The 18,204-nt window shown below is 49.2% G+C and overlaps 8 protein-coding genes across 8 annotated transcripts; 4 read left to right on the top strand and 4 right to left on the bottom strand.

The window, feature by feature from the left end:
- Positions 1-791: 791 nt before the first annotated feature.
- On the top strand, positions 792-3,371 carry N7447_007493 (beta-glucosidase; the record flags this gene model as incomplete). Its single annotated transcript, XM_057231755.1, has 3 exons — positions 792-864; positions 912-2,922; positions 2,969-3,371. 3 exons carry the CDS (start codon positions 792-794, stop codon positions 3,369-3,371), a joined length of 2,487 nt encoding a protein of 828 aa, XP_057083520.1.
- Positions 3,372-3,560: 189 nt separating this feature from the next.
- Positions 3,561-5,646, top strand: N7447_007494 (Zn(II)2Cys6 transcription factor; the record flags this gene model as incomplete). The annotated part of the gene is made up of 5 exons (XM_057231756.1): positions 3,561-3,721; positions 3,791-4,074; positions 4,131-4,511; positions 4,751-4,793; positions 4,848-5,646. 5 exons carry the CDS (start codon positions 3,561-3,563, stop codon positions 5,644-5,646), a joined length of 1,668 nt encoding a protein of 555 aa, XP_057083521.1.
- A 745-nt stretch (positions 5,647-6,391) lies between these two features.
- On the top strand, positions 6,392-8,332 carry N7447_007495 (uncharacterized protein; the record flags this gene model as incomplete). Its single annotated transcript, XM_057231757.1, has 7 exons — positions 6,392-6,602; positions 6,657-6,875; positions 6,926-7,187; positions 7,239-7,508; positions 7,571-7,878; positions 7,928-8,158; positions 8,208-8,332. The coding sequence occupies 7 exons, from the start codon at positions 6,392-6,394 to the stop codon at positions 8,330-8,332; spliced, it is 1,626 nt and encodes a 541-aa protein (XP_057083522.1).
- Positions 8,333-8,740: 408 nt separating this feature from the next.
- On the top strand, positions 8,741-9,442 carry N7447_007496 (uncharacterized protein; the record flags this gene model as incomplete). The annotated part of the gene is made up of 2 exons (XM_057231758.1): positions 8,741-8,784; positions 8,857-9,442. The coding sequence occupies 2 exons, from the start codon at positions 8,741-8,743 to the stop codon at positions 9,440-9,442; spliced, it is 630 nt and encodes a 209-aa protein (XP_057083523.1).
- A 23-nt stretch (positions 9,443-9,465) lies between these two features.
- Positions 9,466-10,942, bottom strand: N7447_007497 (uncharacterized protein; the record flags this gene model as incomplete). Its single annotated transcript, XM_057231759.1, has 2 exons — positions 9,466-10,242; positions 10,322-10,942. 2 exons carry the CDS (start codon positions 10,940-10,942, stop codon positions 9,466-9,468), a joined length of 1,398 nt encoding a protein of 465 aa, XP_057083524.1.
- A 638-nt stretch (positions 10,943-11,580) lies between these two features.
- N7447_007498 (putative aryl-alcohol dehydrogenase Aad14) lies at positions 11,581-12,735 on the bottom strand (the record flags this gene model as incomplete). Its single annotated transcript, XM_057231760.1, has 1 exon — positions 11,581-12,735. One exon carries the CDS (start codon positions 12,733-12,735, stop codon positions 11,581-11,583), a length of 1,155 nt encoding a protein of 384 aa, XP_057083525.1.
- Positions 12,736-13,636: 901 nt separating this feature from the next.
- On the bottom strand, positions 13,637-15,266 carry N7447_007499 (uncharacterized protein; the record flags this gene model as incomplete). The annotated part of the gene is made up of 3 exons (XM_057231761.1): positions 13,637-14,253; positions 14,300-15,010; positions 15,059-15,266. Coding segments are annotated over 3 exons (1,536 nt in total), but the record flags the coding sequence as incomplete, so codon positions are not given.
- Positions 15,267-16,168: 902 nt separating this feature from the next.
- N7447_007500 (elymoclavine monooxygenase) lies at positions 16,169-16,378 on the bottom strand (the record flags this gene model as incomplete). The annotated part of the gene is made up of 1 exon (XM_057231762.1): positions 16,169-16,378. The coding sequence occupies one exon, from the start codon at positions 16,376-16,378 to the stop codon at positions 16,169-16,171; it is 210 nt and encodes a 69-aa protein (XP_057083527.1).
- Positions 16,379-18,204: the final 1,826 nt, after the last annotated feature.

Raw genomic sequence — 18,204 nt, forward strand, 5'->3', positions numbered from 1 at the left:
TCGATCGTTCTCACGTGATATACCAAACGGAATAGAAGTGACATATCAGATCAGATACTAAGATCTAAGGTGTTAGAGCTTTCGTAGCTATTATAAATGTAGAAAATTTACCCAAGTTTATAGCAGTGGCACACTAGGGAGTTAGTGGCAAGCAAGACACTATTAGCACAGTGCTCTAATCCATTTTTTAGATAGCGGCTCTTGGCACTTTCCAACGATTCCAGTTTTTCATGGTATTGCCATAATAAATTTTTATGCTGTATCACTAGACTACAGTGTGCATAGGCTCTGAGATATCTAGCTCCCATCACCCCCTGGGTGATAATTATATTCAGCCCTAAAGGCACTCAGATGGAAGATCACTCCGGGAATGAGGAGTCTGGTGAAAGAGCAGACCGTCCGTCATCCCTTTGGGTCTGTGTAGCTCAGATAAGGAGATTAGTTCTACTGGTGGCGGACGCATATGTGACCAACTTGAAATCGCTTGATAGAGCGCGCGGATAGGGCTATAGCTGAGATGCGGGGATCTTCGCAGGACCCCACTAAGCCGGGGAGTCTCCGCCGTCAGTGCGTCGCTGGGAGCCTCGAGATGTCGGGACTCGGGGAAATAGCGTCCAGGGATCTTACCAAATATGAGTTTGACGTGAAAAGATCGAAGCTGTGGACTGCCTGGGTACTTATATATATATGTAGCCGCTGCACTGTCTGTTTGCTTCTGTTCGCTCTGCGTAGAGGCTGTCAGCATAGATTTCTTTCTTTATTGACATTGTTTCTTTTCTCAAATATCCATTATGCCTAAGACATTCGATGTAGAGCATGTTCTAGCAAACATCAGCGAGCAGGACAAGATTGCTCTTTTATCCGGTAAGAGAGAGACGGTGATCTGTAGGGACGTCCGCTAACAAAAGCAGGAATTGATTTCTGGCACACACATCCTATCCCCGAATTCAACGTCCCTTCAATCCGCACCACCGACGGCCCTAATGGTATCCGGGGCACGAAATTCTTTGGCGGCATCCCCGCGGCATGTTTGCCCTGCGGCACAGCTCTGGGCGCCACCTGGGACCGAGATCTGATATACCAAGCGGGGAAGCTGCTGGGCGACGAGTGCATCGCGAAAGGGGCACAGTGTTGGCTGGGCCCGACAATCAACATGCAGCGCGCTCCTCTTGGTGGACGCGGGTTCGAATCGTTTGCAGAAGATCCACATCTCTCGGGTACTCTGGCTAAATCAATTATCCTCGGATGCGAAAGCAAAGGCATAGTTTCCACCGTGAAGCATTTTGTGGGCAACGATCAGGAACACGAACGCCGGGCGGTAGATGTCCTCGTCACCCAGAGAGCCTTGCGCGAGATCTACCTCCGACCCTTCCAGATTGTAGCGAGAGATGCAAACCCTGGTGCGCTCATGACCTCATATAATAAGATCAACGGGAAGCATGTGGTAGAAGATGCGCTCATGCTCAATCTGATACGGGAGGAGTGGAAGTGGAACCCGCTGGTTATGAGTGACTGGTACGGGACATACACTACTATCGACTCCATGAATGCCGGCCTTGACCTAGAAATGCCCGGCGTGTCCAGATATCGGGGGAAATTTATCGAGTCCGCCGTGCAGGCTCGATTGATCAAGCAATCGACTATCGATGCACGAGCTCGAAAGGTGTTGGAATTCGTGAAGCATGCAAGTCAAGTCCAAGTGTCAGAAGTGGAACGAGGACGGGATTTCCCAGAGGATAGGGCATTGAATCGCAAAATCTGTGCGAACAGCATCGTCCTCCTCAAGAACGAGGGCATTTTGCCCCTTCCAAGTGAGATCAAAAAGATCGCCCTAATCGGATCTCACATGAAAACTCCCGCAATATCAGGTGGCGGAAGTGCGTCGCTTGAGCCATATTACTCCGTCTCTTTATACGACGCCTGCAGGGAAGCACTTCCTAACGCGGAGGTTCTCTATGAAGCGGGCGCATACGCCCACAAGATGCTCCCCGTGATAGACCGGCTCCTGAACAATGCTGTTATTCGGTTCTACAACGAGCCGATGAACAAGGAACGAAGTTTAATCAGCACTGAGCCTGTATCGACGACGGCTTTCCAGTTCATGGACTACTCTGCCCCCGGCCTCAACCGAGGGCTCTTCTGGGCCACGCTGATTGGCGAATTCACACCCGACACCTCCGGGCTTTGGGACTTTGGCCTGAGTGTCTTTGGTACCGCAAATCTCTACATTGACGACGAACTCGTGATCGATAACACTACGAACCAGACGCGCGGGACGGCATTCTTCGGCAAAGGCTCCATTGAGGAACTGGGATCGAAGGATCTAGTTGCTGGGAATACATACAAAATTCGGATTGAGTTCGGTTCTGCCAATACTACCACAATGAAAACGGTGGGAATGGTGAATTTCGGCGGCGGCGCCGCAAATCTGGGGGCCTGTGTACGGATGAACCGTGATGAAATGATTGAGAATGCCGTGAAAGCTGCTGCAGAGGCCGACTACACCATTCTTTGTACCGGGCTCAACAAGGACTGGGAATCTGAAGGGTTCGATCGAACGCATATGGATCTGCCACCGGGAGTTGACCGGTTGATCTCGAAGGTGTTGGAGGTCGCCTCAGACAAGACAGTTATCGTCAATCAGTCTGGTACACCAGTTACCATGCCTTGGGCTGATCAGGCCCGGTGCATCGTGCAGGCCTGGTACGGAGGTAACGAGACGGGTCATGGAATTGCCGATGTCCTCTTCGGAGAGGTCAACCCATGCGCAAAGCTGCCCTTGTCTTGGCCGGTGGATGTGAAACACAACCCGGCCTACCTAAACTACGCCAGTGTGGGCGGCCGAGTACTGTACGGCGAGGACATCTATGCGGGTTATCGATTTTACGAGAAGACGGGACGAGAAGTCCTCTTTCCATTTGGGTGAGTTAGTTCCTTCGGCTCCTAGTGTTATCTAACCCTATTGTAGTCACGGCCTGTCATACACCACCTTCAAGACCTCACCGAGTGTTACGGTAGCCCCGGAGATCTTCAACATGGACCGTCCCGCGGTCGCCACCGTACAAATCAAAAACACGGGAGAACTGGCGGGCGCCCAGATTCTCCAACTGTACATCTCTGCACCCGAATCCCCAACCCCACGCCCAAGCAAGGAACTGCACGGTTTCAAAAAGGTATTCCTGCAGCCTGGGGAAGAAAAAACGGTTGACATCCAGCTAGACCGATATGCGACCAGCTTTTGGGACGAGATTGAGAACATGTGGAAGAGCGAGCAAGGGACTTACGAAGTGTTGATCGGAACCTCTAGCCAGGAAGTGGTGGCCCGAGGCAAATTCCAAGTGGATCGCACCACGTATTGGCGGGGACTTTAGGGACTCATCCCGCTCTGTTTTGGCGAATTCTCCGGCTAAACGAGGCCGTCTTGGTTTGATTGGAGGGATGATTCAGCCATTCGCCTAGCGCATTACCAATCCCCGACATTGTCGTTTTTTTCTTGGACTTTTACCAACATCTCTTTCTAAGCATTTCGTGTCCGACTGCAGGAAACCCCAGCAGGAAGAATGGACCGTTCGTCGACTGCGCGACCTCGCAAGAATACTCGGGTGCTCACTGCATGCGATGCCTGTCGCCTCAGCAAGACTCGATGCGACTCGGCACGGCCCGTGTGTGCCAAATGTATCCAGCGGGGTGTAGCTTGCGAGTATCCGGAGACGGATGCCCTGTCAGTGTCGGTTCCCATAGAGCTTTTCCATTAGCTGAGGCATATAATGACCACCAATTCTATCTAAAGTCTAGATACATGGGGCGCAAAAATCCTAGACGCAGTAGAACGTCAAGAGCGACTTCTGGCAGAGAGTCTGTCTGTGAGCCGAGCGCCTCCCCTTTTTTCGCAACAGGCGTCGCCATCCCCGGTGGACGAAGTAGATCCCGAGTCAATCTCGCGCAATGATGCGCTCAAGACACCGATTACCGGGTCGGACATGATTCTCAGCTGGCCTATTTTTCCGCAAGAGAAACCTGTCTCGACTTTTCCAATGACAGCGTATTCTGAGAAGCCAGATCGCTTTCAGACGGGTATGGGCTTCTTGACGCATCATACCCCATAATCGGATACTGATGGGCTCTTACAGCTCTACCAAACTTAGATCCCCAGAGGCTCCTCGAACTGCGCGAGATTTTCGTGACCAAGATCTGGACCAAGAACCCAATCGTTGACCCAGACCAGCTGGACTTCTATATCGCTCGAGTGCTGGAAAACGGTATTGACTGGTCCGCCTCGTCGTGCTTAGTGCTACTTATCTTTGCGCTTGCGGCCATCTGGGGGAATTATCCGGACGACGAAACCCGCGAGGTCTCGGACAACGAGCCATCATTCAGTCCACCAGTTACTTACACAACGATGTCAGTTCCCGAGCACCGAATGAAGGAATCGCTGACCTTCCTCTCTATGGCGCGAAAGCGCATCTCGACTGCGTATCTCGACGACACCTTACTGGGAGTGCAGTGTCTCTGTATATTCGGGTGAGCTCCTCTGTCTCAACTGCTCAGACATACGGATGTCTAATTGCCGCATAGAATTTGGTATCAGTATAACATTGAGCCGATCGCGGGCTGGAAAATGTTCCGGACGGCATCCATGCTGTGGCAAACATATCGTTTGAAGCACCGCGAGGGGAAAGACGATTAGAAGTGCGCAGGAAGAGAGTGGGTGATTCAATCTCTCCGCTGCCGATATGTCTAACTCCCCCAGGTCTGGAGCAGCGACTCTACTGGACATGTTTGAAGTCCGAATGGTATGATAAACACCACAAACCTCAAATATACCCCAATTCGCTGACATACAGTAGTGAGGTTCGATATGAACTAACAGATCTCCCGCCCTGTGACCTCAGCCTCTCCGACTTTCCTTATTCTCTCCCGAGCTTCCCCACGAGACAACCATCTAACGACACCCCTGGGTGGATGTTTTCCAGTCCCTCGTCCACAGATCTGCAAGCAGCATCTTCCTACTATTATCTGGCTGAGATCTTCTTGCGCAGGCTGCTCAATAGGGCCCGCAACGCCGTCCGTGTGCTCTCTCCCGATATCGATCTACCAACCATCAAGGTTCTGGCAGAAACTCTGACGCAGCTGGAAGGTCAACTCCAGCAGTGGGTAGACTGTCTCCCACATACACTCCGATTCAACATGCCTCTCGAGTCCGCCCCCGGACCGAAGGAGGGTGAGCTCATGAAGCTAAGCCGTGAGCGATACGTCGAGGTGCGCGAACTACTCTGCCGGGCGTATCTATACCTATGCATCCATGTGCCATTAGACTCAGGGATGGCGGCACTATATGGAGTTAAGGCGAGTGAGGCGCTACTTTTGGCAGTTTATCGCATCCAGACTGAGGTACCATTCTTCCGGCATCCGGGGTCATGGGGAGCATGTCGAGTCCGGTTCAACCACGCCCTTTGCCTGATTGCGGGATTTCGCGCAAAGCTAACACAGCGCCCCTCGGCTGAATATGTGAGCATTCCTCCCGACTGGGCGGACTGCGTGCAGGTGGTGATTGAGCGGTTGAAGATCTGGGGTGAGGAGGGCGGCGGGATCAAGGAGTTAAGTGTACTGCTAGAGTGGCTGATGCATGGCAATTTGGATTTATAGAACAAAACACAAGACTGCTGTGATGGATCACATAATTTCCGTATATGACAGCAACGAGGGAAACATATGAAGTTAATGGATGAAATATCCCGGGGATCGCTGTTGAGAGCATCCCACAGCCCGGGAAGCTAGTATGAGCATGTTACAACACGTGCATTACGAGTTTACCTTACATGATAGTCGCTGAATCAGCAAGTTCTCAGTCTACGGGCGGTTAATACAACCTCTCAGCTCGGTACTTTGTCCCAGCTAAATTACTCCTTACAGGAGAGCTGCTACAGCTCCGCTCCTCTTTGAGCATCCCGAATGCATCTCCCACTCTATCGAACTAGCGGTGATCCTCGTCTTCCTCTTAGCCCGAGCCTCCCGGGGAGACTCCCCGAAGTCCCTGCAGACCTTTTAGGCTAATACGAAGTGCCAAGCCTCTGGAATGGGCGTCACGCAACCATAAGCTTGCAAGCAAGAATCCAGGCCTTCTTCACCCCCACCGCCCCCAATTACCCCGTGGGGTGCTGAAACTCTAATCCCACCAGCGGGGATAGTACCCGGATTGTTTTGATACGATGGAGTGAAACTCCATAGCCCGTGCATAATCTGGTGGGTCACCCGGACATTCGCTGCTTGAGAGCGGGCCAAGCCGAGCATAGAATGGAGAGGATATATAACCATCATTCGGTCCCACCGAGTCTTCAGGGGTCCACAGATCAGCACTGCTTTGAGCATCCGAACATATCAGCCTTTCAAAATGGTCGTGGTTGGAAAACAGCGCGAGGAAAATGTTGCCGATCCTGTGCTAGCTAACTTGTTGACCGATGATCGTACGCCTTGGTACAAGAAGCCAAATCTGAGACGACTCTATTTCCTCTTGTTCCCGGCGTGTATGGGTATCGAGATCACGTCGGGATTCGATTCGCAGATTATCAACACGGTCCAGATTGTGTATACTTGGAACAAGTGCATGTATTCTCGATCCAGGATGAGCTCTGCAGGATACTAACGGTGCGATATAGACTTCGGTCATCCAACTGGGGAGATCGTGGACGGGCGCGACCAGTACGAGATCGAAGCAAGCCTCAAGGGTTTTCTGGGTGCTGCATACTCCCTCGGGGCTATTCTCTCCCTGCCCTTTGTCCCATATATCAACCAGCGAATCGGACGACGATGGACGATCATGTTCGGTTCATGCGTGAGCTTGGTGGGGGCCATCATCCAGGGCTTCTCCAATGGAGGTATTCACTCCTTTCCTTCTCCTTTATGTGACATTTCTGATTGTTCCCAGTGGCCATGTACGTTGTCGCGCGTATCCTCCTAGGATTCGGAATCCCGTTCTGCATCGTGGCAGGCTCGTCTTTGCTGGGGGAGCTGGGTTACCCCAAGGAACGACCGATTCTCACCTCGCTCTTTAACTCCTCCTATTTCATCGGCCAGATCATCGCGGCAGCCGTGGGCCTGGGGACGGTGACCATTGCGTCGAACTGGGCATGGCGAATCCCGTCTCTGCTTCAGATTGCGCCCGCCACGGTCCAGATCGCGACGGTAATGTAGGACGATCCCCGCCGCTATCCCGACTGTTCTTATTAACACATGCCCAGGTTCCTCCCCGAAAGTCCCCGATACTTGGTCAGCAAAGACCGCTACGACGAAGCTTTCGATATCCTCACCAAGTACCACGCAGAAGGCGACCGCAGCTCGGTCATTGTCAAGGCAGAAATGGCGCAGATCGAACAGACCATCAAGATCGAGCTCGAAGAGTCAAAGCAATCCTGGTGGGACATGTTCCGCACGGCCGGTATGCGTCGTCGACTATTCATCTCCGCTTTTCTCGGCCTGTTCACGCAGTGGTCCGGCAACACGCTCACTTCGTAAGCATTCACCTATGGCATCTGCCATATATGCCTTTCACCTTCGCTGATCCATGTAATAGGTACTATCTTAGCGACCTCCTGGACATGGTCGGAGTCACCGACAGTGTGATCAAGTCCAAGATCAACATCGGCATCGCCTGCTGGGGCCTCGTTAATGGCACTGCGCTGGCACTGACGGCGGCGCGCTTCAAGCGTCGGCCAATGTACCTGACTTGCGCATGCTGTCTGCTATGTGTGTACGCCGGATGGACCATCTCCATGGAGCGCTTCATGACCACAGAGGCTCCAGCTGCAGCTATTCTGACAATATTCTTTATTTTCGCCTACTCGCCCGCCTACAACCTCGGCTATAACGCCCTGACCTACAGTGCGTGTCTTTCCGTTTTATATCGTGTGTATATGCTGACATTAATAAGCGTATCTGATTGAGCTATTCCCTTACGTGGGCCGTTCACGCGGTCTCTCCTGGTTCCAATTCTATGGCCGCGGCGCAAGCTTCTTCGCCACCTACGTGAATCCGATTGGTCTGGCGCGCATTGCCTGGAAGTGGCTCCTGGTGTACTGCTGCTGGCTAGTATTTGAGGTCGTGTTTATCTACTTCTTCTTCCCAGAGACTTCGGGCCGCACGCTCGAGGAGCTGTCATTCTGTAAGTGATCTTCCTGCTCTGTTGCAAGAGACGTGGCTGACTTAAGCAGTGTTCGAGGACAAAGACAAGGCCAATGAGGTCGCTGCGGCCGTTTACAAACAGCTCGACGAGGATGGCGAGAAGAAAGCGGTCACGGCACATGTGGAGATCCAAGAGACCAAGAATGCTGTTTGATAGTGTCATGATAGCTCTTATATAAGGAAGGTAGGATCAACGTGTGAAGCAAGGTTATCTGCTAGGTAGTCTGTACTAATTGTATGTCAATACATCATGCAATGCCTCCACCACTGCCCTCAGCCCCTTAAATAATATGTAAATGCGACATCTACCCGATCCTTAATTGACCCCAGCCTTCACTCCTTTCTCAGGCTTCTCATCCGGTTCCCCCGCACGTTGACGCCCCTCGAACTTCACATTATTCGAATTTCAGAGCTGGGAAAAGAATTCGAGAACCCCTCCAATATAAAGCAGCTTAAACGCTCCCTCTTTCACGGCATTCTCAGGCTTCTCTCCATATCCAATCTATCCTTCAGAATATTTATATATTATTTCATCCAATGTTAGACTATCATTGCAATATAGATGTCAGTGGGGAGCATGGAGAGATCTTTCCAAGCTGCACAACTGTCGGTTACAGTATGAGGCTTCTTCTTCAAGGTACGGTATACTTTTAGCAATCGTATACTTTATGCTAACAGTTACATGGATATTGATTTGTTTGACCTGGACAGGACTCTCGACAAAGACCAGAAATACAAATTCATCAAACACATTGAACCGGGTGGCGATATCACACCTCCAGGATCGTCAAAGAAATACTGGCTACCAGGCAACTTTGAGATACACGACAGAGGCAGCAAAATACACAATAATGACGGGGCCAACGTGATGGACCGTGATTACTTGGGACATATCACACTGCATATAGCGGCCGAGTCTGGTACTGAAGTAGTTGTAAGTATTTTCCTCGAAGAAGGGGCGGAGGTTTCCGCTTTTGTGGTTGAAGAGGATAACACACCACGAAACTATGCAGAATCGAATGGCCATGAAGCAATTATAAGACTTCTAGACGAGGCAGCCATACAGCGTGTGAAAATGTCGCTTAAAATGCTATATATAGATGTGGTACTGTGCGGATGCTCAATTATCTTTATCCGACTAGATCCCGTAGAAGTTCGTACAGCTTCGTTAGGTGCCTATCTACGACAGACTCTGCACACCAATGAGGTGCTAATTATTAAAGAACACCGCACAAAAGCAAAAGTGAAGCGATACGGTAAATGAAATGCAATGCCAACAAAATTCTCTTAGGCCGTCGGCACGATAACTCTGTCGCGCACGATATTTCCAAGGCGTTCCGCTTCGGCAGCCAGCTTGGCATTCTCTTGAGCCTCATACTCCTTGGGCTCGACTATCTTCAAAAACCATTCCTTACTAACAGAAGGAGGGTTATATGACAATTCAACGCCGTGCGGACGTAGCTCACGCCCAATAGCATCCATTCGGTCCCACGGATACACGTCGCTATCGAAGCTCCACTCTCCGGGAGTGAATTTGATTTCAATCTTACGCAGTGGACATCCGCGTTGAATTGCCCTGCGTGCCAGTTGTCGTAGCCAATCTTCTTCTACTTGGCCGAAGCCGTCAAAACCCTCACAACATTGCTGATCCACGAGAGTCAAATCCCAGTGGAAGACACGGAGGCGCGGAGCAAGAAGACCATCAGGGGGTTCAAAATATTCATTCCCGTAGCGGCGTTGTTGATGACCTGTAATTTGCGACGAGAGGCTAAGCTCATCTAGGTTTTCGAACTGGCGCAAGTCAAGGCCATGGATGCCGGGGCAGTTAATGGCGTCTAATGTGAGCGATCGAAGTGTTTTTCGGTGAAGAGAAAGAATTGGTTGCAATGTTGCCAGGGACCAATCCTTATATAGCCCAGGGGTAGCGAAGTCATCCCCAAAGGTAAATTTCAGCTCAAATTCTTCTAGACGCCTAGACCAACGGACGAGTCCTTCGAGGGATTTTGGAGTTAGGAGAAAATTGCGTAGCTCAAGTTTCGTGAATGGGGCCGTTCCTGCTTTTTCCTATCAAATATTCTTGTTAGCACATTGGTAGAGGTTTTGCAGAACATCTAATTAGGGTACCCAAAGTACCTATACATACCCCAAGCGCTTCCTGGCACAACTGGTCTCCGTATAATGAAATGCCGCGCAGACACAGTGTTTGGAGATCGGGGAGAAATCCGGACTTGAAATCACCCAATATGTCTATCACAAGGAGTAGATCGAGGTCGTAGTAGTTGGCGGAGCAGAGTGACAAAGAATTACAACTTGACTTCTGTTCCGTGGCTAGTCGGACCAGATCCCACGCCTTCCTATCCGTCAGGCCCCAAAACGTTAAAGCTCGGACAGCAATGAGCCAGGTGATACAATCCGTTGCAACATATAGATTATTGACGTTTGTTGTGTCATAGCTCACTATGAGGTGTCGACAGAGTGGCCAAAGCAACGGATTGTCTCTGAAGCTGCGATGGAGTTTCTTGAAAACTTGCTTTGGTACTCCCCAAGTTTTGTCGCTGGTGTTGATCACTAAATCTGCGTACATGTATGGCACAGCAATGCGATAAAAGCGTTTGCATACAAGAGAGAGTACAGTGCCCATCCCATAGACTTTGAAACCGTAAGCCCCATCGCTGCCGGTATGGGCAGCCGGTCCCGTTGCACAAATAATCGCATCCAAAACCTCGTCGGGTAATTCGAGGATGAAGGCTCGGAGAATATCCATGGTTGATACCTACGAGATATGAAGACGGTGGTTCAAGATAATGAGGGGTAACGCCTGGTTTTGTTGAGCCTCACCGTAATTTCCTCAGCTTCATTTCAGCCCTCTCCGCTTTTAACTTAACAGTTCTAACTTTTGGTCATTAATGCCTTGTTTATATTTCACCAGATCACAATGCTGGACACTATCTGGTAATTTATATATCAAGCATCGCTGGTGGGCACATTTATGGAATTAGATCCGACATGTTCCACTCTGGACGCTAGGCCTTTGAAATTCAATCCTGGGCTATACGTATGGGCAAATATAGTCGGTGTGGCCGAAGGGTGCCTAACTTTTGTATTGCTACTCCGTAGGGATCTTTGAGTTAGGTCCCTGTCTACGGAGTAGGTATAGGTATCCATGGATGGTATCCATGTTATCAGCTAGCCCTTTGCTACCTACGTAGAGTGATGTATCACTCAGCCTCTGAAAATCTCTAGAGCATCAATCATTGGGCCTCTCCTTTCTAGGCTACGATTTCAACTACCCTTGAGAAGATAATCATCCAAGAAATATTTGTATGTTATTCTTCACCTGTTTCCGTTTCCTAGTTCATCCTTAATGTGCGATCGACTAGTCTGTTGACCGCATTACCAATTTTATTCTGGGCTGGTAATAGACTTGGGTGCGCGCACAAACGAATATGGAGCGTTGGCAGCCAAGAGGAAGGAGGCTTTCCCAGTCACTTTGGGATCCGGGCCAATAAAGTTGCCTGGGAAGCCAACATCAAAGTCCTTTTGGCTCTCAAGGTATTCGATTTGCTCTGCTGTCAATCGTAGTTTGAGAGCCTGGATGTTGTCCTTGAGATGTTCGACTTTGCGGCCGCCGACAAGAGGAAACACATTTGGTGCTTTCGCCATCACGTATGCCAGGGCAACTGCGGTGAGGGATTTAATCCCATGCTCCTTAGCCACCTTTTCAAGTGCTGCACTCATTGCAGCTTCTTCTTCGCTTTGCTCTGCATTCAATATGCTACGGAGACCCTCTCCTTGAGCTTTGCGCTTTTCAATTTCCTCCTTCGTTTTGAATTTTCCGCCGCCCATGACATCCCAAGGGGCAAGCGCCATTCCAAAATGGCGGGCCATCGGGATGATCTCGCGTTCAAAATCACGGAGCATGACATTCCATCTACCCTGGTAGATACTGAAGGGTGTCTTTCCATGGGCTCGAGCATACGAGTTTGCCGCTGCCACAACCCACGCCGGGGTATCCGAAATGCCCAGGTAGAGCACCTTACCCTGTTCCACTAGGATATGAAGACTATCCATGATCTCTTCAATTGAAGTGGTTTGATCCCACCAGTGGAGGTATAGGATATCAATCCAATCGGTTTGCAGTTTCTTCAATGAATCCCGAACACTCATGTGAAGGCTTCGCTTATGGTTACCGCAATGGTTGGGTACCTTTCCCTTGCCTAGCTTGTAGGACCGAAAGTCTGTCGTGAATTTGGTAGCAATCACCAATTGATCGCGGTTCTTGCGTTCGGCCATCCATTGCCCAATCCAAGTCTCCGATTGTTCGTCCTGGTAATTGTTTGAGGTATCGATGAAATTTCCGCCGGCTTCATGAAATGCGTCGAGAAGTTTGAAGGACTCCTCCTTGCTCATTGAACCCATTGACTCTGCCCATGCATTGCCAATGGACATGGCTCCAAGCTGAAGGGGCGAGACGTGAATCCCAGCTGTAGAAGAGAGAACACGGTACCGCCCCAACTCGGTGGTCGGTTCAGGAGCAGGAGCCCAAATTTCAGCCATGGTGAGAGTGGGTAGGGTAGCAGACAGAAAACAGAGAGGATTGACAGTTAGAGGGCGGTTGACAGTTCTGGTTTGAGGTAGCTTAAAGATATCATCTGTGACGACCTTGGTGACGTCACTCTCAAGTTCACATTGTTAATGTTATCTTCCAGCAATCAAGCGGTCATCGAGAACCAATTCATAAGCCAAGACAATCTTGAGAAAACATACTCCGTATAGTGGGGCGATTGTCATCAACCTGCATTAGTGTCCCTGGGTCCATAACGCCCTAAAATTGGGGGTCACAACATGGAAACATTTGTAGTTCACCGAGTACAATGATGCGTGCCAAAGAATTGAATGCCCATCAATGGGCCAGTCTTTGAAATTATGGGTGGTTAACTACGGTCGCACCTCCACTTCGAGCTCCTCACCAAAACATCTCCCTATTTTCAATCGCACAAAGCTCCACCAATACTAGTTCAATTAACTCAAATTTCACTATTAGGAATACAACTGCTAAAAAATCTCACTAAAATCCGACCCCAACTACAAAAACGACTCAAGGTGAACCCACTTATTTTCTCCCATACAAAAATGCAAAATTCTACTCCGACCCAGCCCTCAGTCGGCCAACCCCCGTGGGATAGGGTTCGTTTTGACCACGAAATTCAGAAGGGTTTAGTGCATACTTGGATAAGCGCTTCAGCATGGAAAATGATCGGATGCAACCGACCACAACTCCATAGATATTCCATCTAAGAAAATAAGGATTAAAGTTTCTGAATGTCATGGTATCAAAGCATGGGTACAGTACAAATTTTGGATCTATATGGCCGTGGTTGTCATAAGTCGAGTTCGAGTGCTCCACCCTGGCAGTTGCCAGTCTGCAGGACATCAGAGAAGTATCTCCTGGTTCTAGCTAACCTAGCGACGACCCAATAGTCGTGCGTAACACAGTGCTCTCCGATTTATTCTTTTGGTCGAAAATCGTCGCCACCTCTTCCAAAGACCGCCCCTTCGTCTCAGGGAACAAGAAATATATCAAAGCCAAGAAGATAACCAAGCACCCAATAAAGACGCAATAATACCTCCACTTGATGGCAGTGAATGCCACCGGATTCACATATTGGTTGAAAAAACATGCCAAGGAATCCACAGAGAGGGTTACAGCAATTCCCTTGGCGCGCATTTCAAAGGGTAGGATCTCAGCTGGATATGAAATGAACAGAGGCGAGTAAGCAATGTCGAATGCGCCGAAAAATATAAATAGCAGTGGAACCGCAGCTAGTCCAGCCGAAGTGACATGCTTTTCGGCATATAGACCTGCTGCCAATGTGGACATTGACAGGAAGACGAGCATGATCACCGTGGAAAGGAGCCAGAGAATGCGACGGCCGTATTTCTCTGATATAACTGCACCAGCTGATGAAAGGAGGAAGTTCCAAGCTTGCAGACTAACGTTCACAGCTTCCTTGTCTGCTGCTTTGGTGATTCCCACTGAACTAAGGATCGGAGCGAGGTAGTAAGACAGGATACCTGCGACATTGTTAGAGAGGACTTATTACTAGGGGGTATGCCGTACCATTTCCAGCCCATTCCTCCATCAATCCAAGCAATACACAGATAGCCAAGCGGTGAATATCTTCCCTTGAAGAGAAAAACGAGCCCCAAGTCCTAGAATTTATGATTTCGGCCGTGATCGTCGTGCATATTAGATCGAATTCATGCACAACTAACTCGTCATCCGTACTTCCATTAGCGTGATACTTTTCCAGTATAGCCAATGCTTCATCTTTGCGACCCTTTGACACAAGCCATCTCGGGCTCTCAGGTACAAACATGATCAATCCTAAGATTTGGAACAACGGACACAATACCTGAAGCAGACATGGTACCCTCCACGACCAGCTGTTTACTATACCTATCGTCGCATAGGTAGCTGCCGCCGAGCCAATCGCCCCTAAGGACCAAGATGCACTATAGAGCGCCGTAGCGGTCTGTCGCTGCCGTGGATGCGCGATCTCAGTTACCAAAAGAGGAGCCGCAGTCTGCGCAAATCCCATTCCAATACCGGACAGAATCCTTGCGCCAAAAAAAGCCCAGTGGTTCTGAATAACTGCTCCAATGATAGCACCCACGATAGCGAGGCCGGATCCAATCCCTACACAGACCTTACGTCCGAAATTGTCGGCGATATAAGATGCCGGCGCGAAGGATATAAATGCCCCCAGAGAAGTTGCGGCTATGATTAAGCCAACTATATTGGCATTGAGGCTTCCGACAATGACACCAACTAAATTTTGATCAGTGGAAATACGGTGCCGGGGGGGAGTATGCTTACACTCCGGCAGCATGAGTAGGCTATTAACCAAGGTTCCAATATACCCAGCCGAAGAACAAGTGAAATACATGAAGAAAATGCCTAGGTTCAGTTTCCGGAGTCCCTTGTCCTTGATCCAATTTCGATTCGTGTTGTTCGGCAAGGTCTCGAGGTCTCCCGATGGGTCAGAAGGCCCCATCTCCGACTCTGGCTTTCTCGCCATGTTTCGTTCTGTGGCATGGACTTGATCTCAAATGAGACGAAATAGTATTGACGCAAATATCCCCACCGAGTCATATTGGCTAGCTTATATTTTTAATCCCACGGGGCTTACAAGCAAGGGATCAACATTCTTTCCACCCAGAAAATTTCCGGCCGTCCCCGCTTTATATTCGGACAGCGCATGTGATATATAAACGACTCCTATACCGCAGAATGAAGGGAGGAATAGCAGATATAGCTGCCTATCCAGGTAGTCTCTTCAGCATATGTGTGTGATCCCCTGCGGCTTGCAGGGCTTACGTGATTTATGCCTCAGGCAGCGCCTCCGAGCCCAGGACTTCCAGTAGATAGTGACAGAAATCGGTCTGTATGGAAATGTATGGTATGAACTGAGTATATTGGAACTCTCTGACTAGCAATAAAACATGATGAACGCGCGAGTATAAATAGACAAAATCACTTGCACTTTGTTCGGTTGTATGGAACTGACGTTTATGGAGATCTAAGGTAAATTTACCTTGTATCCGATCCGGGGTTTTAGTACTGTAACCGACCGGGGTATATGGCTCCGGTATTTGACAGATAGTTTCCATAGGTTCTCTCTTCTCTTTCCCTCCTCCCAGAGTCGATAGTGAATACAATCGTATTCGCTTCCCTTTTCCTTCCTGCAGTAGCTTTCTCTTCCGCTGACAAAAACGCAGTAAACCGATCTAGTGCGGCGATAAATGGATGATATCCACTGCCGTAGCCAATGAAGTCCGGAGTTTCGCTAAAAAGCAGCTCGCATACCATATCCGACTAAGCTCATTAAGTACATTATTAGTACTACCACTTATAGGAACACACAGTCGTTATAACGGAAGGGATACCGTGAAGGAGCGATACAGTGATTATATATTCAGCGGACGATTATCCTTCCGGTGCGCGTGTTACCTTCTCCAGCTTAAGATGTAAACGAGGGACCACTCTATCCATAGCATGGCTGGCGAAGAGTGGTCTTAGGTGGTTCCGGTAAATGCGGTGGTGCTCCTGGTCTAGGATTAACGCCATTGCCCCTTCTTCTCCGAGGGCTTTGTAGAACTCAGGCTCTTTGTAGTACTTTGCTATCATAGAGAACATCCTGTGAGCGCGTTAGCTGCGTGCTTATATCTGTTTAATGCATTTAAGGCTCACTCCTAATAGAAACTCGGGTCATCGACATGGATAGAGTTAGGACCGATTCGGATGACCGGGGAGTGTATCAAACGAACGCTCGTTTAGGCTTAACCGATACCGACGAGATCAATGTTTAAAGTACCGTACTTTTATGAAGTGAAGGAAAAGATAGACTGTATTGGCCATCACGAATGACATTATAGTAGAAGCCGTGTTAATGCAGCTAGTTTCGGCCCCGGCACTTTGCAGAGAGGCTGGAAGAATAATTTGTTGACGGGGATGGAGAACGCATAAAAGCTAACTGCTAGAAGCAATGATCCTAGTACCGTAATTGGACTGGTCGGGTTGCCCACGAACTGTATCCAGCCCATCTGGTGGCGGTCCATCGCTCGCAGAGGTGATGAATCAATGGCTAGGATGCAGGTCGCCAAGGTCTATCTTACGAGACAATGTCCTCCTGCCCTATAAACGTGGATACTGGGAGGCTTAACGCAGACCCAGGGCTTTAGACAGAGAGTGGTATGTTTGATGTTGGTGAGGCTGAGCAGCCTACATACTAGCTTTCCCTTGCTTTGCAGCGCAGAATAGTATCACAGGCTCCGGATTTCTCCATGGAGAGTTGGCTCTCAGTTGTCCTTGCCTCAACTATTGCGCGAATATGGATTGATACACTTACACCGACCTCAGTTAGCCTCAACTTCTATGATGACTGAGAATCGCGTTTTTTTTGTCGATGGTACATTGTTATACTACCTGTCGAGTATGTGCAAGGAGTAGGGAAATCCCTTAGCCCTTGATCACGGTATTGTGAGAAATGTAACACAGTAATACTCAGCAGGCCTTCGCAACATTTTTTATAGCTCAGGTTACACGGGTTTGTTGTGACCCTCATAGCATAGAGCGACCAGGGAACAACAAATTTTATTGAGTCTTCTATGGTATTGTAAGAATCACGTTGAAAGTAAATATAGAATAAATATCGTCGGCGTTGAAAGCGTTTAGCGTAGAACTTTGGCTCACTATTTTGTATCCAACCATGGTAGAATCCCTACCTTCTCTACAGTTGATCTGACAATCCATCTAGATCATGTTAGTTTCTATCTCGACGAGGCCAGAAGATCAGAATATGAGGCTTGAATGGAGGCCTGGGAATGCTGTTATAGTGCATTCATTAATACCTAACTCGGTACAGCACAGCGGCCTTCAGAATTGGTCCACCAATGGGCCCGAAGGTAGGGCCCAAAACCCAGCCCATTTGGTGGGTTAGGTTGGTCTGGGCTATGGGCTTTGTGGGCTATTGAGAGGTCTAGTGATGACCAATTCCATATTTGCAGCGAAGAAAGGGAGGGGCTTTGGGGATGCTCATGTTATGCCTAAGCAGTGCACAGAATCTGCGACAAACATCTTAGTCCTCATCGCTATTCGAAAAATCAAAGAGGAGGATTCATCATGGGTACATACGTAGGGTCATCTAGACTAGGAAGACGCGAGTATATGACCCGATCTATCCCCTGGTCCCCGGTACCATTGAAGATAATACCGTCAGGAAGAATGGGAAACTCGAAGTTATTGGACTTGCTGGCACAATACCCGTGGAAGGTGATATTGGTCTTGGACAACCCCTTGCCAAAGTGGTGGGCGTATCTCTCTTTTATTTAGAAAGTCAATAACTTATATATTGATGGGTTTATAATGGGGTCAAGACAACAACTAACCAGACGGTGGACCAGATTGAGGGATTTGGTGGACTCCAGTATGTTTGATAGCTTCTCGTAGTACAATCTGGATGG

This window comes from Penicillium robsamsonii (genome assembly GCF_028829455.1).
Source record: "Penicillium robsamsonii strain IBT 29466 chromosome Unknown utg000004l_segment0_segment0, whole genome shotgun sequence".
NCBI classification, from domain to species: Eukaryota; Fungi; Ascomycota; class Eurotiomycetes; order Eurotiales; family Aspergillaceae; genus Penicillium; species Penicillium robsamsonii.